Source organism: Lactuca saligna, chromosome 3 (genome assembly GCF_052625555.1).
Source record: "Lactuca saligna cultivar CGN05327 chromosome 3, ASM5262555v1, whole genome shotgun sequence".
Lineage (NCBI taxonomy): Eukaryota > Viridiplantae > Streptophyta > Magnoliopsida > Asterales > Asteraceae > Lactuca > Lactuca saligna.
Window position 1 is genome coordinate 51,750,847 of NC_136419.1, and position 22,269 is coordinate 51,773,115.

The 22,269-nt window shown below is 37.8% G+C and overlaps 2 protein-coding genes across 2 annotated transcripts; both read right to left on the bottom strand.

Annotated features, from left to right (window-relative positions):
• Positions 1–2,754: 2,754 nt before the first annotated feature.
• LOC145036535 (uncharacterized) lies at positions 2,755–5,422 on the bottom strand. The gene is made up of 9 exons (XM_078984994.1): positions 5,287–5,422; positions 5,150–5,196; positions 4,278–4,556; positions 4,108–4,179; positions 3,911–3,978; positions 3,579–3,732; positions 3,405–3,485; positions 3,241–3,330; positions 2,755–3,093 (listed from the first exon to the last, which is right to left on the bottom strand). Exons 3-9 carry the CDS (start codon positions 4,518–4,520, stop codon positions 2,992–2,994), a joined length of 810 nt encoding a protein of 269 aa, XP_078841120.1. The 5' UTR covers positions 4,521–4,556; positions 5,150–5,196; positions 5,287–5,422; the 3' UTR covers positions 2,755–2,991.
• Positions 5,423–12,383: 6,961 nt separating this feature from the next.
• Positions 12,384–12,884, bottom strand: LOC145035522 (uncharacterized). The gene has a single exon (XM_078984053.1). It carries the CDS (start codon positions 12,882–12,884, stop codon positions 12,384–12,386), a length of 501 nt encoding a protein of 166 aa, XP_078840179.1.
• Between the last annotated feature and the right edge of the window lie 9,385 nt (positions 12,885–22,269).

Genomic DNA, 22,269 nt, shown 5'->3' on the forward strand with positions numbered 1-22,269 from the left:
TCTGTTATTATAACCATTTTTTATTTACCAACTAATCTTAAAATATGCTTTTAGTTAACTAATTTGTTAATTTTTTTAAAACATTTATAAGACTTTCAATAAAAGCTATTACTTGGCAATAATCTTTAATAAAATAAATGTATTACGGTACAAAGAAGTATGTTTTGAAAACTAACTGCACGAGTTGGTTCAATCAGGAATCAGTTACAAAATCAGTTTTTTAAATAAAATAAAATAAAATAAAATATTAAAAAAAAAAAAAAAAAAAAAAAAAAAAAAAAACTAGAGTTATTATCATTGTAACCCAACAATGTTTAATATATTGGTTTAAAATGTCTTTCGTGATAATTTTTTGCATTTTTAAGGGCAAGAACTTTTGTTTTACCTTTATAAAAGGTACTTTTACATTTTTTAACAGGTAACATTGCCTCGTCCTTATCATATGACAACTATGCTTATGAGTCAACACAGACCCGTTATTGAGTCCACGCGATGCCACATATGCATGGATTAACGAGAGTCATTTACGTTTGTCAACCTCAATCAGGCAATCACCCTTAGAGCCCAAGTAATCATCGATGGTGGTGGGCATATTAAAATTTGACTGGTTACACAAACAACCACCCTAAACATCAAAGCAAAAAGAAATAATGTCTCGAAACAAATCCCAATAGCCATTCCAATAATTTTCCCAATATTTTTCTTTGATTTTCTAATCGATGGTAGAGGGATTGTTCTAATGTTACAAGTGTAAACTCCACGCCCATCACCGCATAAACTGGGATTTCCCTCGAAGCTTGAGTAATTTAGTAAGTTCTGGTTCGGTCTCCGGTTCAATTCTTAAAACCTTGGTTTTGAGTAATTTAGTATGTTATGTCAAATTAATTATAGATTATATTTTAACAATGCATACACATTCTTGAATTTAATCTCGATTATTTTAGCATGCTTGATGTATCATTTTTTGTACCATTCAATCTCAATTTTATTTTGGTCTTATGTTTCCACAAAAGAAAAAACCTCACCAAAATTTCTAAGAAGTTTTGAAGACCTAATAATCTTATTTCTAGGTTTCCATCTATAGAAAATGTAAATCATATCCTAAAAGCTTGATTGTATAAAATATCCAATATTTTATATTTTTTTTATGTTCAGCTTTTTTATTATAGAAAAATCTTTAAAAAAAAAATATTTGATTCTTTTAACAGGTTTAACGATAACCTTTTGATTTTACACCGTTTTTTTGTTTGGCTCATGATTACCTTGATTTTCTTGTTGTGGTTGGTATGTTGTTCTTAATGGTTTTCAACATTAAAATTTGAAAGAAACATTTGATTTTTTCAAACAAAAGAAAAATTATTTTCTAATTTTAAATTTTATGTTTTTCCTGTTAAAAACTTTTTCAATCTCAATAGTAACTTGATTCATAATAAGGGCATTAGATTCCTTTTTGACCAATTTTCCCCGTTAAAAGACATATAACATAGTCAACAAATTCCTTAAACATTCATTATTATTCAATTTCAAATTAGCTAACACTGAACCTTTAGTTAGCATAAGCAAAACCTTTGGTCTCCAAAATATTTCGTTTGCTAGCCGAAGGGTATGCAACTATGCATCTCCTAATTTGAAATTTGATAATAATACAATGTTTAAATAATGAGTTGAGTTAAATTAGATTCCACCATAGATTAAAGTTTGAAAGTTGTTTTTTGTTTGATTTTGAAAAGAGTTTAAGATGTCAAGCAGCATAAATCGTTGTTTTAATTTCCATATGATACTACTTGTAAGCATCAATTAAAATCACTATTATTAAATAAATGAATTTAAATAGCGACCATCAACCATCCATTGTTATTAGTTTCATTTCATATAATTCAATTGAGTTGGTTTATTTTCGTTTTCATGGTGTACGTGTATATATTATAAGAAACAACTAAGATAACGATTTAAGATTCTTAATAGAGTACAATAAATACTCATGATGATGAGACTGATTTAACCATCCAAGTATAAATATGTGTTTTATAATTTTTATTTAGCATATAATTGAAAAGTATAAAATTTATTTCCTAATACTATTACTTTAAAATAGCAATACTTAAAACATTAATTTTTTGAAATATTTTTTTCCCATGAATAATCATATAAAATATAAACCGCTATTTTCCCCACCCTAACGACTATAAACCTAACACCTACCCCATAGACGGAACAACTACCAAAAAATGTATGAGTTTTACACTACTAAAATACCAAAGTATGATTTTTGCAACTTTGTTTCATCTACTTTTAGATCATAAATCAGAAACTTGTTTCGTATAGTTTTACTTACACCATAATGATAGTGACAATTAAAACAAAATGAAAGAAAAAAATGTTTACCACATGTGAATAAAGTGTAGCATTTTCCTAAGGATTGTTATTCCATTTCCATGATTCGACATATACTTTTATGTAACTTCTTTAGTAGTACATATTATTTTATTTTATTTTTAAGTATTATCTTTTAATTTATCAATTTAATTCCATTTTGTCAACCTCTAAATGATTCAGAGGCCGGTAAATCCGCCTCTAAATGTAAATGATTCAGAAGAGGCCAGTGAAAATGTCTCTCGATAAAAAAACATATTGTTTGGTCAAGTCTCTGAATAATTGTGTTAGTATTTAAAATGATAAAAATGACCATTTTACCCTTTAATTTATAATTGCACAACATCAAATTTACATCTTTACCAAATTACCATACATCACTTAATGGAAAACAAAACAAAAAAGGGCATTTTGCTTCATTTGCTTTGTAAGTGGAAATTTTAAAAAATACGATAACAAGATATATAAAATTGTACATGATACAGATTATGCTTTAACGCAAGGCTACTTCATTTTCCAATAATCCCCTTAGAATACACATTTAAGACACTAAACATTGAACACGTGTCAACACTTCAACATTTGGTCCTGATTGCTCAAACCTCATGTCAACACAGATCAGTGAACACGTGTCACAGGTGGCTGTTGCTGAGGTGGCGTTAGACTACCTTCTCCCTCATCATCATCAGAAGAAAGAGACGACATTGATGCACTTAAAGCCTAAAAAAATCAACCCCAAAACAAAGCAAGCGGTTGATTGGTGTCAACATGACAAAAAAAAAACTTTTTGTCGACACAAAAGACTTAAATGCCCTCGTAGCAACATCAATTGGAAAAACAAGAGAATGTAAATTGTAAAATACTCACCAATCGTCGTCGCCAATGTATCAAAGCCACCATGGCTCTCATCATGACATATATTGGTACAACAATTGCTGAAGTTCTTAAGAACCATAACTAAAAAAAAAAAAAAAAAGTTGATTATCAAACTAGAAAATAAAAGAAAAACAAATAAATAATCTTTATCTTACCACAAACATAGGAAACGAGTAATTCCATGTTCCATTTACAATTGCAGGAAGTGAGTGACGCAATAATAGAAGAACCACAAACTACAAACAAAACATAAGAAAAAAATAAATTAATTGGAGGGGTGGGGTGGGTGGGGTGAGGTGGGGGGGGGGGGGGGGGGGGAGATTGCATACAATGGCGGCAACTGAGCGGAAGCATGTGAAGCTTCTAGAAGTGGGGTCCACGTATTCATCATAATCTTGATCGAGGAAATTACGATCGGGTGAAACAACTGTAATTAATCGAGGATTATTGTTTGTATCCCTTCTAGCTACATGCCAATGTCCCCTGAAAACCTCACAAATGAAAGGATTTAAGAATCAAATTAAAGAGGTTTGACTTTTGAAGTCAAATGAACCGATTCTTAACTTCAAATTGTCAAGACTCGTAAAATATATATTTGACCTCAAAAGTCAAACTATTCCACTTTTTTTTTTTCATATAGTAACGGAATGTGAATATGTACCTCAAGTTCAATGGAATTCCCCCTAACCGAAAAACACGTGATGGTGCTGTGTAACCCGGTTTGAATTGCTGCAATTAAATTATAAAACTATTTCAGAACCTTATATGAATAAAAAAAATATAAGATTTTGAGAACAATAAATGATATTTCCAAAAAAAAAGAGATTAAGAAAAATAATAATGATAATGATAAGGAACCTGGTGACAAATTTCACACATGGTGTCACCCTTCTCATTACACCATCTTTGAACACATCTGCGATGAGCATACTACAAAAAGTAAAAACGAGCCACTTTGTGAAAATTGCATTTTTATTTTATAAGAAAAAGTAGACAAATGAGAACATCTCAAATGTTGAATAACTAACCTTTAAGCTACCACAACAAGAGCATGGGGTCTCCATATTTGAATCGAAATCTTCATCTTGACATATTCTGCATTCAACCAATTTCTTTGGAGTGAAGTCAACATGAGAAGAAGAAGAAGAAGAACAATCGATAACTGTGTCATCTTTTCCCAAATTCTTTGAAGGGTTTCTGCTTTCGATTGCAGCTTCTAATGTTGATTCTGTGAGCAATCGATCAACCAAAAAGACGAAATGATCCCCCATCACAACACCACTTGGATTGGAATATATTTTATTATCCTGAACAAAGAAACCCCTCATGATTATTCATTATAAGTCGCATAAGCAAAACGCAACTTTTAATAATTTAATTATGCATCAAAATATATGCGAAAGAAGATAAAAGCATAAAAACTGGTGCCCAGATGAAAAGAAGTGATCTTTTGATCAATACAAGGCAAAGGCCACACATTATATATTCTCAAAATACTTCCGTGAAAAGTAAAATGAATTCCAATCGAAATAAAGTTGTGTAAAAAGATTCAAATAACAAAACCCAATTCAAGAAAAGTGAAAATTAGTGGAAAAAGGAGCCCATACCTTCCAGAAAGATGAACTTTCGATCAAAACAAAGCTAAGGCCATATATAAAGCTTCAATTTTTTTTTATATAAAAACTAACAGTTTCATAAGAGCTGGAAAAGGAGTCAGGATGAAGAACAAGCTAAAGTCGATAAAAAAAACAAATTCAAAAAAGGTGAAGCATTAAGGCAGAAAAGGAACCCTTATGAAATCAAAAAGGTGAAATTTCGATCGAAACAAATGATGTCGTTCATAAAGATTCAAAACCCTAATTTGACAAAAGCGAAAAAGTAAGGGAAAAAGGATGAGTACCTCCAGATGGGTAAAAAGCGGGTTATCTTTCTTGGAAGGAATAAGACCTAAAGGCATGGAAATACAGATTATAAACGAGAATCTTAGATATATAGTAATGGAAGAAAGGTGAAAGAAAGAGGAAAGATGAAACTTACAAGATGGGGATCGGATGAGTTGAAAGCCAAGAAAGTTATGAATATTTGAGGCTCTTATGAGGGTTTTGCTTTCAGCTTTGGAAATCCCTCTTGTAAAGAGCACTCAATTTGCATAGTGGAATCCATTCATTCATGTACACTATAATAAATTTCTTTCTTGTTCCTCTGTAAACTTGGACATGGTTTCTCTTCTCTCTATACACACACAGAAAGTGTAACTGTGTGAGAAGACAAAATTGATTTTTTTATGTTAAAGAAAATTATTGGACATTGTTGGTTTAAACTTTAAAGATATGACATATGTTGGTTTGTATTTAATAAGCCATATTAAATGACAGAATTCAACTTATGATGTCAATTTCAACATCTTCAGCATTGTTTAGTTTTGACTTGTAATTTATATGCATTATTGAATATTAAAAATCAAATAACGTCCGAACTCCAAACAAATATTGTATGAGTTAATCAAGTATAACTTGTCAGAATATCTCAATATCGTATATATGATTAGTATATCTTACTCAATTGGATCTCATGACAGAAGGCTAGAATCGTATAAAATCGTGGTGTGGCTTTTAGTTAAAATCGTATAAAAAATAGCATATGTTGGATTGTTGGTTTTTAGTTTGTTAAAATTGTACCGTTTGATTTTTTTTTTTTTTTTTTGGTGGGATTTGCAATTTTAGGTGCAATTTGTTTTTACGTGGTTTGGTTTGGTTTATAATGCAATGTAGTTTATATATTTAAACGGTTTTAAGAACCGCAAAACCGATCAACTATAGTTATATTCTTTTAAGGTTTACATTACACTAGGGATGAGATTTAGAACCGAAAAATCAGATCGGAACTGGAACCGTTAGAACCGAAATATATAGAACCGGTTCCGAGTTTAAACATTTGCTTTATCCGGGTTTCGGGTAATTCGGGTTTGGGTCCATCGGGTCTGGGTAAACCGGGTCTAAAAACCGGAACCGGTGTTAGGAACCAGAACCACTTTTAGGGTCGGAACTGGTTTTTGTGAAACATTTAAAATATGTATATCTCATTCGTTTCAACTCCGATTGACTTGAGGTTTTTTCCAACGTGTAGTTTTGAGTTTCCACATGATTTTATACTATAAATTGCTATTTTTAGTTTATATTCATTGACTTGTAGTCCCCCAAATTCGAAATATCAAAGCTAAAAGTTTTTAGTTTTCAGTTTTTTTCTATTTTGTGAAAATTTTAAAACATGTATATCTAATTCGTTTGAAGTCGGATTGACTTGTGGTTTTTTCCAACTCGTAGTTTAGAGTTTGTGCATGAGTTTACACTGAAATTTTGTCATTTTTGGTTTAATATTCAATGATTTACAGTCCCCCGAAGTCGGGATATCAAAACTGAAAATTTTCAATATAACGTCCGTAGATCCGGGCTAGTTAATTTAAGACGTTAAGCGTCAAAAATGACTTTTTGATGGAAGATTATTTTGAAAGAATAATCTTAACTAAGTTATAGAATATGTTACAAGGATTCCGTACATATAAAGAACGCCAAAATCCGAGTTATAACGAAGAAGTTATGACCTGTCGAAGTTTCGCGACAGAACCGGCACGACACAGCGCGATGTAAAAAGTGAATTTACGTTAGAGTGATATTTAGCCTTAGCAATCTAAATGAAAGTCGTAGAATACGTTAAACCATGAGCGTGCATAAAAAGAACACCCAAATCTGACTTCGTATGAGGAAGTTATGATTTTTCGAAGTTTCGACTTAGCAGTACGCAGCCCGAATGCTCGATTTGAGACCGAGCGGTTTTTAGCCGAAACAATCTAAATGAGAATTGAAGATCTCATTAATTGTAGTAAAACAATAAAAAAAAATAGGCGAAAACGGACGTCGGATGAAGAAGTTATGATTTTATAACGGAGTTTTCCTGTCCCGGCCTACTAAAAATAAATAATAAAAATAAATTCAAAATTAGCCGACAGAGTCTAAACGAAAGTTGTAGATCGTAGTCTCACCTACGCGTGGATATAAAGAACGTCGAAAACGGAGTTCGTATGAGGAAGATATGAATTTTTGAAGTTTATTTAATAATTTCGATATTTAATTTAAATAAAAATTGGCCGATATTATCCATGGGGGGAGTCAGCGACCTTATCGTCATTACGCCCTGCGTAATGAAATTTACGCCCCGCGTAAATCGGGCTTCAGCCCCCTATAAAAGGAAGTCGAGTGCAGCCGATTCAGTTGCTTATTTCTTCCCGTTTTTCTCGCGTTTTTGCATCATTTTTCGTAAGAGAAATATTCCGAAGCCCCGATATCATTCCCGAGCCCCGAAGCAAGTCCCGAGGCCTCGAAGATCCCGAGAAGTGCAATTCCCGAGCCGAAGCTCTGTCCGCGAGAAGTTTGGTTTTTGTGAAGATCTTTCAGATCTACCGAAGAATACTACTTCTACAAGCCGTAGTGTTGTCCGATCATCTTCTGATCAAGTGAGTGTGTAGTTACTTTCTTCTAACGTATAATTATGAAGTATTTTATACGAAATACGTGTTATGTGTGTATATATATTGTTGTTTATATGTATGAGTGTGTGGTTACTCTCTTCTAAACACATAAATATAAAGTATTAGCTATGAAATACGTGCTATGCGTTATATATTAATTGTCTATATGAGATGGGCTTGGAATTGATGTTTTTATATGGGTGTTAAATGATTTAAACTATATATGTAATTTATATCTACAAATATGTTGGGTAAAACATGGGTAGATGAAATAGTTGATGTGTGTTGAACGAATGTGATAAGAGAAAGGTGAGGATATAATGGTGATGATAATTAGGTGATGAGAAACAGGTGATGATGATTAGGTGATGAGAAATAGGTGATGATAATTAGGTAATGATAAATAGGTGATGTGAGATGAGAGGAGATACCATAACCTTGACCGGCGATGTGGAAATTTGGCGATGTAGTCATCTACCAGAGTATAGATGGCGACCACGGACCCCGTGGAAACACCAGCAGGCTCATAACCTGTAGGTGATTAATTACGATTCCAGGCGATGTTGTGGCTACGTATTCATGCGATGATACTCTAACCCTTACTATGAATTACGAGTCCAGGCGATGTTGTGGCTATGTATTCATGCGATAATAGTCTAACCCTTATTATGACTTACTAGTCCAGGCGATGTTGTGACTACGTATTCATGCGATGATCCTTAGGAAAAAGTCCTTAGGAACAAACATACAAGGAAATGTGATGTAAGGAGATGAGAGGTAAATATGATGTAGGAGATGACCCTTAGGATAATTCCTTAAGGGAGGTACTTAAGAAATAAATGGAGATAACGGGGATGGGTAATTGGGTTGATAGTTTGATGATTGAATATAATAATTATATTATTGTGGATTGAAAACCCTATATGCTCACCAGGCTCCTAAGTCTGACCCACTCAGTTTAATTGTATCACAGGTATCGATACAAAGCTGCTTTGCACTGAGAGATTAAAGGAGATGTAAATCATTAGTGTAATTGAATGTAAGTTCTGTTTATGCTTATATGTTTGTATCGGAACATGACATCCCGAGGTTTTATTATTAAATGAAAATACAATCTCTTTGAGAAATGTTTTGATAAGTTATTATCATATCTTGTTTTGGGAACAAATTCCGCAACTATTTTCTTTAAAAGATTACTCTGATTTTATAAAACAAAGCATAAACAAATCGGTCTTTTCTGGCCGTGAAAATGGGGATGTCACATTCAACTTTTTCAGCTATTTGTTTTTGTACTTTGTATTTTGTGAAAATGGTAACACATGTATATTTCATTTGTTTAAAGTCGGATTGACATGCAGTTTTTTCCAGAATGTAATTTAGAGTTTGTACATGATTTTAGACTATAATTTTTTCAATTTGGATTTCATATTCAATGAGTTACAGTCCCCCAAAGTCAGGATATCAATATGAAAATTTTCAAAGTTCAACCCACTAAGTAGTAAGTAATTACTAAAACATTTCGGTTTTTCCGGTTCTAAGCCCACTTTATCCGGTTCCAACCTACCTATTTTGATGTTTTCGGGTTTTCCGGTTCTAGACCCACTTTACCCGGTATCGTACCCGAAACCAAACCGGAACTGGTTCCTATATACCCGTCTGGTTTCTAGTTCTATAAAATCCTGTTAACCGGTTTCGCGTTTTTCGGGTCCGGGTTTGGACCCACTTTCATCCCTACATTACACGAGTGCAAATGTAAGTTCTATCTATGTCACAATTTTGGGAAAATACCGGCAATAGTAAAAAAATGGGGGGTATTTTCAAAACTTAGACATGAAAATGGATATTTCCGGGTATAGACATGCATTCCGCGGAGGTAGCTCCGCGGAGCTCCGCGAAATGGCAAAACCATAAATACATTAGTGTATTAAAAAAGAAACTCAAGATCCATTCCGCGGAGCTCCGCGAAGGTAGCTATGAGGAATGGATCTTCATTTTTTTTTATTCAAATCGATTTTTCGAGATTTATATTTATTCCCCCAACTAATTATTTTCAAGAGAATATTATGATAGTATGGATTTTTCTTGACAATGTTTGGAATGAATGTAAGGTGGAAAAAAATTGGTATTTTAATTAGAGATCATTACATAAAAGAATCATTATAGGATTTTTTTTTTTTTTTTTTTTTTTTTTTTTGAAGATTCATTCCTCAGAGCTACCTCCACGGAGCTCCGCGAAATCCACTGTAGCTCCGCGGAATGGATCTTGAGTTTTTTTTTTTTTTTTAATTTCCTCATTTATTTACAATTTTGTCATTCCGCGGAGTTCCACGGAGCTACCTCCACGGAATCCATGTCTATACCCGGAAATTCAGTTTTTTGTGTCTATATATTGGAATTCAACCCCAAATAATGTCTATACCTGGTATTTTCCCCACAATTTTACCCTTTGGAATACTTTTTATTTATAAGGCTATGGAGCACAATCGATTTAACAAAAACAAAGGTTTTTAAAATTAATAGGGAACCTTTAATGGTAAATTCCATGGAATTACATGGCATGTTTTGAGCAAAATCGCCAAATGATAAGATATTCAATCAATGAGTAAAAATCATAGACCGAAATTTTCAGTGCCGGTCACCGAAAATCTACGGTGCCAAGACAAAAAATGTTCGGTGGTCCACGAAAAAATATCCGATGGTCTGATTTTTTTTTCAATTATAGTATTGAACTTCTATATTAATGTTGATTATAGCATTTTACTTTCATTTTAATGATAACTTTAGCATTATATGGTTGTTATTTGTTAACTTTAATGGCCAAACTCATGGGAGTAGTATGAATTAAATTGTGAAATACAATTTATGTTCCAAACACTATGTGGGATTGATGGTCCCTTATATAAATGAATGCGGATGTAAAGTAGTTATGCCATAAGAACCAAAGTTAGTTTTGTTTTGTTGTGAGAATATGAGATTCTGAAAATGGAAAGAGGCACCGAGTTGTAAGATCCTTAAAATGTCGCCACACTAAATGTGTACAAATGTATGTGATTCGATAAGAAAGTCTATTTTTGAAGAATCTCAAAGTTATGAGAGTATGCTTGTAAGTATTTTACCTTGAGCATAAATAGGTTAAAGTTGACATTAAGATCGTGTATTTAGTTTAGTATAAGGGAGGAGGGAATCATTCCCTTCCAACCCACCGAACCCACTACCAAATTAATTTTTGTCTCTTCTTTTCCTTCATCTTTCCCAACCCACAACACATGAAAATTCTATTTTTTTGAACTCATTCAACCCACTCAATTAAAAAGATACAAAACAACTAAAGTACAAGTTATAAAACACATGGTACAAGAGAAAATAAGAAAGAGAAAGTAGAGAAAGATGATGATGTGGGTTAGTGAAACTAATCAACCCACTCATTGAAGCGGGAGTGGTACCGTCGATTACTCTATTGCTAATTAAGAGTTTACATTTGATTGTTTTCTATTTTTTTTAATTGAGTAGGTTCAAAAAGATAGGATTTCTATTTTACATTTGATTGTTTTCTATTTTTTTTTTTAATTGAGTGAGTTCAAAAAGATAAGACTTTCGTGTGTTGTGGGTTGGGAAACATGAAGAAAAATAAAAGAGAAAAAATGATGTAGTAGTGGGTTCAACGGGTTGGGAGGAAACGACTCCCTCCTCCCAAAAAAATTTAGTAAAACATATCATCTCAACATCTCACGTCAATCCGTCATAATGTTTATATTAAGGTTAATCGCAGAACACTAGTAATATTTTAGATGTATTAGAGTTTAGTTTTAGTTTGAACCATGAACCTTCTGTGTGGAATTTCACTCATTAACCACTAGACTCTATCAGAATTAGACTCTATACATTTTCGTATGTATGTTTAGTACCCAAAAATGATTAAGAACTTCTTAGAAACATGTCTATGGGACGTGAAATCAAATGTCTAGGATTTTGTTCTCGTCTTGGATCACTTTAACACAATCAACCAAGGTTGTCATTAGCGTTGTCTTAAGTTATTTAAATTATCATCTAGTTTTATTTTGGATCTTTAATACTAGATGTATGCTTATGTATTTAGTTTCAGTTTCTTTCGATAGGCTGCCTGGGTTTTCTTTTTTTATTTTTTTAAAAAAATTTAAAGTAATGTTAATCATTGTTCACTTTTGTTGTTTTAAAATTGATCTGCTTTCTTTGAAAGTTGGTTTAAAGTTGGTAGACACAGTTTCATTTTGAATGCGTCAAACGTAATAGTTTTTGCCTTCCTAGTTGTAATTACAATGAATCAATTGGATCCAAGTCAATACAGGTTGATTTCATTAATAAACAAACTTTAATTCCTTTGGTTAAAAATCTTAATATTATACTTACATAAGAATTGGTGAATGACTTGTAGAACAACATAAAAATCTTTAAAAATATTTGAGAGTAGAAGATTTCAATTGCACTAAGTGTTGCTTCTTTAGTACGAAAAAAATTATCCAGTCATTTTAACATTAGTTCTTTTTTATTTTTTGACAAATATTTTAATATTTAAACAAAATTATATTTACAATAATTAAAACATTCACCCTAAACGAAAAATAAACATTTGTCATCTACAACAACCAGGCTCCTCCGTAATTGTGTCGAGTGACGGTTTTCTTGACCTACAAAACGCCAGCCTATAACTAAACTCCGGCACCTCCGCCACCACTCTCCGGTGCTCCGTCTCCACCATGTTCACATCGCCATTTTTCTCCAACTCCGGCGATATCCTCCCCGAAATCCGCTTAGCGGCACTGTTAGCTGCCATCCAGAAAACCGCCATATCTGCAGGTGTAATCATCGAATTCAACCTCCTCATCGGAAACATGATGTAAATGTTATTAGATTCCAATTCTTCATCAGCTGACAGAGGTGAAAATCTTCTGTTGATGTTTAACGACTGGGAGTTGACGAGGAAGAAGTTGGGACACTCGAGCATAATCTCTGCCGCCTCGACGGACTCCTGAAACTGTCGGATTTCACCGGCCGGAAACATAACTCTGGCTGCTTTGTTGCTCTTGATTCTAGGGGAGATCATGACATTGCATGCTGAAGCGTAATTTCCCATTTTTGGAAGAAATTCTCGAGTTCTGAAATCTGAAAGAGAAAATTGGGGAAGATATAAAGGATTTGAAATGCGTGTGAAAATATGTGCTGTGGATTTGGGTGTTGAGAAAAGGGGAAGAAGGTGAGTAAATAGAGGAATTGTCACGCAGATAATTACGGCCGACTTAATTTAATAGTAAAAGATGTAACGGAAGAGGAAATACTTTTTGGTTAATAATATTACATTGACAAAATTACAAAAATGATCCATGTGGTTTTCCAAAAGTATTAAAATTAATCCCTACTAATTTTTTTTTATACAAATAGTCCTTGTGGTTTTCAAAACTTACATGATCCTTTTTACTAACACTGCAAGTATTCAGAAGGCATTTTCGTATTTTCAAGCATAAAAGGTTTAGGTTCGTAACTTTGGTTAAACCACATGGACCATTTTTGTAATCCATTTTATATTGATGTAGAAAACAAGGGAATGAGGATTCAAACTTAAGACCTTCTATCCCTCTCATTTTTCAACCAAAACTCTAACCCACTAGGCTAGAGTCAAACTTATTTTTTTTTCGAAAATTAATATATATTACCAAAAAACCGCAAATAGATTAATAAAAAATACATATTTTACAAAAAAAAATGCTTTTTAAATTAAGCAAAATATATTTTTAGCATTGTAAACAAAATATATTTTACAAACAAGTTACTTGTTTTTTTACGTATTTATCTTTCATAATTTTTTTATGTATTTAAAAAAATACGTTTTCGTATAATATGTTATTATATTGTTATGATCTTAAAACATATTTTTACGTTTTTATAAAAAAAATGTTTTTTTTTCTTGCACATAGAAAACAAAGATTTTTTTACATATTTATTTATGTAAAATATGTTTTTTTTTATATTTAAAAAATACATGTTTCGTATTAAATGTTTTTACATAAAACATTAAAAACGTGATAACATAATGTAAAAAAATGTTTTAGGATCAAATAAAAACGACTTATATTTTCTACGTAAAGCAAACTAAAAACGTTAACATAATCTAAAATTGCGTTTTCGTATGATATGTTATCACGTTAATGTTTTTATCGTAAAACGCATTTTAAGACAGCATATTTAAGATAACATATTTTTACTAAAACACATAAAAACATATTATTCGACAACACATTTCGTATAAATAATTATTTAAAATAACATATTTAGCTAATTTAAGACAAAATATTATAAACATTACATATATATTTAAGATAAAATATTATACAAAAACACATATTTACGAAATGCTATCTTATTCTTAATGTTTTTAGTTTTTACGTAAAAAAAGATAATTGCAAACCAACTAAAGACGTTAACATAACGTAAATATATATATTTTCGGATTATAACAATCTAATAACATTTTATACAAAAACATATTTTTTAAATATATAAAAAACATAATTTACATAAAATAAATACGTAAAAAAAATTATACGTGAAAGAAAAAAAAAACATATTATCATAGGAATGTAATAACATATTATACGAAAAATTATTTTTTTAAAATACATAAAAAAAAAATTTACACTTGTGACACTAAGCCTCTTGAAGGTCAAGGATTCTTGCAATCTTTGAAAGGTGTCATCTAAACTTGTTGTATTATAGATTTCGATTTCAATATATGCTAGATTACGATTTTCAATTCTTGGATGAATTGCATGTTCAATAGAGAAGCTTAGATCTAAGCTTTAGGGTTTTGTATGAGCACATATGAATGTTCTATTGTGTAAAACCTATCACATACCACATACCATATAATCATACATACTGCCGGACAATTCTAGGATGCCCGATGTAACACCGCATTTTCAAACAACATTTTTTTTTTTTTTTTGATTTTTATAGAAACATAATTCCATCAATATTCATGGAAACAACCATTTTAATTGTTCAACAAAATAGTACAAAATCCCAAGATCAAAATGTCAAGCTCCAAACGCGTGTGTACGGATTAAGCCGGCGCCTTCCCGCGGTCGTCACTAGTACCTGAAACAAATAACATCAACACTGTAAGCACAAGGCTTAGTGAGTTTCCCAAAATACCACATATAGCACATATTAGCCACTCTAGGATATAACTCTGTGGGTCCGTGCACCCAAACTCTGTGAACCCTCAGGTTCCAACTCTGATAATCATGCACCACATAAATCACATAGAAATCATGCAGTACAACACATAACATATATATAGCACACAAATACTCTATCACATAGCTCTGGTTACCTACTCAAGGTAAAGTATAGTGAGAAGACTCACCTCGCGTGTCTCGGTAAACCGTAACCCTGAAATCGCTAAACACTCGATCTGCCGAGCTGAAGTCCCCCTATAGCACAATACATCTCTAATTAACACTTTCCCAACTAGGGTTGACCACACTATAACAAGACAATCTAGGTCAACGCTGGTCAACGGTCAACTTGACCGGACTCGGCGAGTGCACTATAGCGACTCGGCGAGTCTGAGCGCATACACCAATTTCCCTGGAATCCTCTCTTGACATGTCGAGTAGTTCCCCCAACTCGACGAGCTCCACCTGGCACGAGTTGTGGGGCCACCACGACTCAACTCGCCGAGTCTCAAGAACAACTCGGCGAGTCCGGTTTGACTCGGTCCACCTGACCATCCTGACTCCCCCTTGACCCACTGAGTACACTCATCCCAACTCGGCGAGGCCACCCGCTGAGTGGTCGTGCAATATTCAAGCTACTCGCCGAGTCTGTTCTTCGGACTCGGCGAGTCCGTGCCATGCACTGACTCAATCTTGCTCTAAAGGCCAGACCCAGTCCATTAATCCATAGATCCAGTCCCTCCAAGCTTATTTAGCACGTAAAGTCACAATCTTGATGCACATATAACCTCTACATGACCATAAATGATGTTTTTGACTCAAATACTTCAACACAAGGTCAAGGACTCCATTTCCACCCATAAAGCTTGATGAGTGAGGCCCTCTGGACCTCTATGGATCCAGATCCATGGTCTCAACTCAAAAAGGGAACCAAAGGGGCACCAAATCACCCCATAAATGACCACATTAAGCCCTAAATTGCATCAAACTTCACCAAACAGAAAATGGTCCGAAAATAATACCTCTAGGTTGATGATCCAAGCTCCAAATCCACGAAATAGCAACCTCCTTTGCTTCCTCTTGCTTAGGGCCTCCTTCTTCTTGCTAAACAACACACACAAGATCAAGATTGGCTCTCTTTCCTTCACAAAACGTTCAAGAACTCTAGGGACACTCTCTGGGGTTTGGGTGAGCACAAATGACGGCCATAAGGCCCCTTAAATAGGCCTCAAACCCGGAGATTTAGGGTTTCATAACACAGTGCAGACTCGCCGAGTCCATACCCTGGACTCGCCGAGTCCAAGTGCGCACCCTCGATCAATCCCGCGTCCCTACTCGGCGAGTCCGAGCTCCAACTCGCCGAGTCTCTCTCACAATATATAAAAATTCAAACTTACAAGATACCTGGTAAAAATCCGGATGTTACTGACCAGCTGTATCTGCTCTGTCGTCTGATTCACGATCTCTGTACTGCCCATTACCCTTTGCCCAACCTCTCCCCAACATATGGGAGTCCGACACCTCCTACCATACAACAGCTCAAAGGGCGGCATACCAATGCTCGAATGATAGTTGTTATTGTAGGAAAACTCCGCCAAAGGCAAATACGAGTCCCAACTACCCCCAAAGTCCAATACACAAGCTCGAAGCATATCCTCGAGTGTCTGTATCGTCCGCTCACTCTGACCGTCGGTCTGGGGGTGGTATGCGATGCTAAAATGCAACTTAGTACCCAACTCCTCATGAAATTTCTTCCAAAAACGGGAAGTGAAGCGCACATCGCGGTCTGAAACAATCGAGATCGGCACCCCATGCCGAGATACAACCTCCCTCACGTAAATCTCCGCCAACTTCTCTGCTGAAGAACTCTCACTGATGGCAAGAAAGTGAGCGCTCTTTGTCAATCTATCCACAATCACCCAAATTGCATCAACTCCCCTGGCAGTCCTCGGCAATTTGGTGATAAAGTCCATGGTGATCTGTTCCCACTTCCACTCGGGAACCTCCAATGGCTGCAACTTGCCATGCGGTCTTTGGTGTTCGGCCTTTACCCTTCGACAGGTCAAACACCTTTCGACAAACCATGCTACATCCCTCTTCATACAGGGCCACCAATACTCCTTCCTTAGGTCCAAATACATCTTCGTGGCCCCGGGGTGGATCGAAAATTTCGATCTATGAGCCTCCTCCAACAATGTGGCACGGGTACCGCCCACGAACGGTACCCAGATCCTACCCTGATAAGTCATAAGGCCTCGACTATCCGATATAAACTCAAGAACCAACCCAACAACCCGCTCTCTCTTCTGCATCTCCGGACGCACGGCCTCTGCCTGAGCCCCACGAATGGCGTCCAGAATTGGAGCTATCACGGTCAATCTCAAACATACATCTCGCAGGGGAGTACTCTCCGCCCTGTGACTCAACGCGTCGACTACCACATTAGCCTTGCCCGGGTGGTACAAGATCTTGCAATCATAATCCTTGACCACGTCTAACCATCTTCTCTGTCGCATATTTAGGTTAGGCTGATCCATCAAGTATTTCAAGCTCTTATGATCCGTGTAAATCGTACAACGAACCCCATACAAGTAGTGCCGCCAAATCTTGAGGGCGAACACCACTGCCCCCAATTCCAAATCATGCGTGGGGTACCTCGTCTCGTGAGGCTTCAACTGCCTCGATGCATAAGCTATCACATGACCCTTCTGCATCAATACTGCTCCCAATCCTAGGATCGATGCATCACAGAATACCACAAAATCTTCCATACCTTCCGGAAGGGCTAAAACTGGAGCTTCACACAACCTCTGGCGAAGCGTCTCAAAGGAGGTCTGCTGCTCGGGACCCCATGCGAATGCCACACCCTTCCGGGTCAATCTGGTGAGTGGAACCGCAATCTTGGAGAAATCCTTAATAAATCTCCGATAATACCCTGCCAACCCGAGGAAACTCCGGATCTCAGAAGGTGACCTCGGCACCTCCCACCTCATCACTGCGTCAACCTTGGCCGGATCGACCAATATCCCCTTCTGGTTAACGAGATGTCCCAGGAACTGGACTTCCCGTAACCAGAAATCGCACTTGGAAAACTTTGCGTAAAGTTTCTCCGCTCTCAAAACCCCAAGCACCTCCCTCAAATGCTCCTCGTGCTGCTCACTAGATCTCGAATATACCAGAATATCATCAATGAAAACAATCACCGACCGATCCAACATCGGCCGACATACCCTGTTCATGAGGTCCATGAACACAGCCGGGGCATTAGTGAGCCCAAAAGGCATCACCACAAACTCATAATGCCCATAACGCGTCCTAAATGTTGTCTTCTGGACGTCCTCGTCCCGCACTCTCACCTGATGATAGCCCGACCTCAAATCAATCTTGGAGAACCAAGATGCTCCCTGTAGCTGATCGAATAAATCATCGATCCTCGGCAGCGGGTAACGGTTCTTGACCGTCAGCTTATTCAATTCCCGGTAATCAATACACATGCGATGCGATCCATCCTCCTTCTTCACAAACAAGATGGGTGCTCCCCACGGCGAGCTACTCGGCCGAATAAACCCCTTCCCCAGCAACTCCTGAAGTTGCGAGGATAACTCCTGCATCTCTGGAGGCGCAAGGCGATACGGCACCTTAGCAATAGGCGCGGCTCCCGGAACCAAATCGATGCAAAACTCCACTTGCCTTACGGGAGGCACACCTGGTAACTCTTCGGGAAATACATCCGGAAACTCCCGCACCACCGGAACTTCCTCCACAGAGCTCGGTCTCTCAGAGATCACTCGCGTATCCATCACATACGCTACATAACCCTTACAGCCCTGCTGTAAACACTGCCTCGCCCTAGCAGCCGAACAAAAGGCTGATCCAGAACGTGTACCCTCGCCGTATACTGAAAGAACTCCCCCACTAGGATCTCGTATAGTCACCAGCTGTTGCTCGCAATCGATAACCGCACCGAATCGGCTCAACCAATCCATGCCCACTATAACACAAACATCACCCATCGCAATCGGAATCAGGTCGATCGGAAACTCAACCCCGAATATCTCCAATACACATCCCCTGAAGACCTCAGTAGCACAAATCACCCTGTCGGCGGCTATGGAAACCCGCAGGGGCCGACTCAATGTTCCCCGACTAACACTGATACGCTGACTAAATGCCAAAGACACAAAAGATCGACTCGCACCCGAGTCAAATAACACTAAAGCAGGTACAGAATTCACAAGGAAGGTACCTATGCATAGCATAATATAAGCATAATATCTCAATACCATAAACAATAATGAAAAGGAAACATACCAGCCACAACGTCGGGTGCAACGCGGACCTCTTCCGTAGTCAGCTGGAAGGCTCTTCCCCGAGCCCTCGGTGCCTCGGCCTTCACGGGCCGGCTCTCTGCAGCAGCAGCTCTGATGGCGGCGGGAGCAGACCCCTGAGATGCCCCGCGCAGCAGCGGACACTCCGCCTTCCGGTGTCCATTCTGGTTGCAGTGGAAGCACACTGCAAATCCCTTGGGGCAGTCCTTAGCCATATGCCCCTCCTTGCCACATTTGTAGCAAGACCCTGCCCGACAGGCGCCATCGTGACCCTTGCCGCACTTCCCACAAGTGCGGCCCTTCTGGCTCCCGGGTCTGGGATCAGCGGGCTTGGCCCGCTTGGCTGCGGGCTGGGACTGTGCCGGCCGCCGATCCCTCCCCATAGACTCTGCCTCCTCCCTGGCCTGGGTCTCAAGCTCAATCTCTCTCTTCCGAGCATTTGCCTGAAGCTCGGCAAATGTCCGGTACGAGGAGTTCGCAGCGAACTCCCGAATATCCCATCTCAAAATGCTCAGGTAACGGCTCATACGTGTCTGCTCGGTGGACACGTGCTCAGGGCAAAACATCGCCCTCTCCTGAAACATCCTCGTAATCGCTGTAACTGACTCGGTACCCTGCTTGAGGGTCAGAAACTCTTGGGCCAGACGTTCCCTCTCCACCTGAGGAACATACTCATCTCGGAACATGGAAGTGAACCTCTCCCAGGTCACTGCCGAAAGCTCAGTCGGTGTGAAGTGCGCAGTCACAAACTTCCACCAGTCCTTCGCTCCCAAGCGAAGCTGGTTCAGCGCGAACCGAACCTTCAAATGCTCAGGGGACGAGCAAGTGAAGAAGCATCCCTCCATATCAGATATCCACCTCATAGCTGCCACCGGGTCCTGCGTACCATCAAACTCTGGTGGCTTGGTGTTGCTGAACTCCCTAAACAACATCGCATCACCTCCCTGGGGTCTTGCCGCAGCAATCGCTGCGGTAGCTGCTGCAACCGCAGCCTCAGAAAGAGCGGCATAGCGCTCGTCAAACGTCTCAATCAAAGCGGTCTTAATGGACCCGAACATCTCTGGTATCTCGGCTCTGATGACCGCAGCCACCTCCTCATGAATGATCTGTCGAATGTCCTCATCACTAGATCCGGCATCCTCCGGCATGTGTCGTGTCCTCACCATGATCAACCTCTGAAATACAACATGCGATAATTAGAATTCACTCGAACACCCTTACATTCAACAATCCACCCCTCCTTGATTCTTGGCATCCCCAGATTCTTATTTGAACTGCGTACCGCACCGGTGCTTTTAGTAGTACGGGCCCAATACTACTGTCCGCACCGTCTCGGTACACACCCTAAATCGTCCTCTTCGGATCCCAGTCCCCAAGTACTCTATTATACTTAATCTCTCTGAACAGATCTCACACAAAGCCCTAGCTGCTACCTAATTACTCTCAGCGTCTCATAGCAGCTCACCATTCCCTAAGCTAAGGCATCACAAAACAGGCCACTCTAGTCCTATCAGCAATACCCAGCCTACTCTAGCATGCACACACATCACAGTAATAGTTATTACATAACAAAAGATATTTTGGGAATTCACCGTTCGGGTGCTGACTGATCGTACACACGTTTCTTCCTGGAAAACCCTTTACTCTTAGAAAATTTGGTTTTTATTTTGAAGATATCTCTTTATTTCCTCAGTTTGAGTTCAAATACCCCCGAAGGTGTACCCGAATCCCTCAAACCAAGGCTCTGATACCAATTTGTAACACCGCATTTTCAAACAACATTTTTTTTTTGATTTTTATAGAAACATAATTCCATCAATATTCATGGAAACAACCATTTTAATTGTTCAACAAAATAGTACAAAATCCCAAGATCAAAATGTCAAGCTCCAAACGCGTGTGTACGGATCAAGCCGGCGCCTTCCCGCGGTCGTCACTAGTACCTGAAACAAATAACATCAACACTGTAAGCACAAGGCTTAGTGAGTTTCCCAAAATACCACATATAGCACATATTAGCCACTCTAGGCTATAACTCTGTGGGTCCGTGCACCCAAACTCTGTGAACCCTCAGGTTCCAACTCTGATAATCATGCACCACATAAATCACATAGAAATCATGCAGTACAACACATAACATATATATAGCACACAAATACTCTATCACATAGCTCTGGTTACCTACTCAAGGTAAAGTATAGTGAGAAGACTCACCTCGCGTGTCTCGGTAAACCGTAACCCTGAAATCGCTAAACACTCGATCTGCCGAGCTGAAGTCCCCCTATAGCACAATACATCTCTAATTAACACTTTCCCAACTAGGGTTGACCACACTATAACAAGACAATCTAGGTCAACGCTGGTCAACGGTCAACTTGACCGGACTCGGCGAGTGCACTATAGCGACTCGGCGAGTCTGAGCGCATACACCAATTTCCCTGGAATCCTCTCTTGACATGTCGAGTAGTTCCCCCAACTCGACGAGCTCCACCTGGCACGAGTTGTGGGGCCACCACGACTCAACTCGCCGAGTCTCAAGAACAACTCGGCGAGTCCGGTTTGACTCGGTCCACCTGACCATCCTGACTCCCCCTTGACCCACTGAGTACACTCATCCCAACTCGGTGAGGCCACCCGCTGAGTGGTCGTGCAATATTCAAGCTACTCGCCGAGTCTGTTCTTCGGACTCGGCGAGTCCGTGCCATGCACTGACTCAATCTTGCTCTAAAGGCCAGACCCAGTCCATTAATCCATAGATCCAGTCCCTCCAAGCTTATTTAGCACGTAAAGTCACAATCTTGATGCACATATAACCTCTACATGACCATAAATGATGTTTTTGACTCAAATACTTCAACACAAGGTCAAGGACTCCATTTCCACCCATAAAGCTTGATGAGTGAGGCCCTCTGGACCTCTATGGATCCAGATCCATGGTCTCAACTCAAAAAGGGAA

Excerpts from the sequence above, each read along its gene's own strand:
- LOC145036535 (XM_078984994.1), bottom strand. The coding sequence starts at position 4,520 with ATGGGGGATCATTTCGTCTTTTTGGTTGATCGATTGCTCACAGAATCA. Across the intron at positions 4,180-4,277 it reads CTTGTTGTGGTAGCTTAAAG|TATGCTCATCGCAGATGTGT; the intron begins GTTAGTTATTCA and ends TACTTTTTGTAG. Across the intron at positions 3,331-3,404 it reads ACTCGTTTCCTATGTTTGTG|TTATGGTTCTTAAGAACTTC; the intron begins GTAAGATAAAGA and ends TTTTTTTTTTAG.
- LOC145035522 (XM_078984053.1), bottom strand. The coding sequence starts at position 12,884 with ATGGGAAATTACGCTTCAGCATGCAATGTCATGATCTCCCCTAGAATC.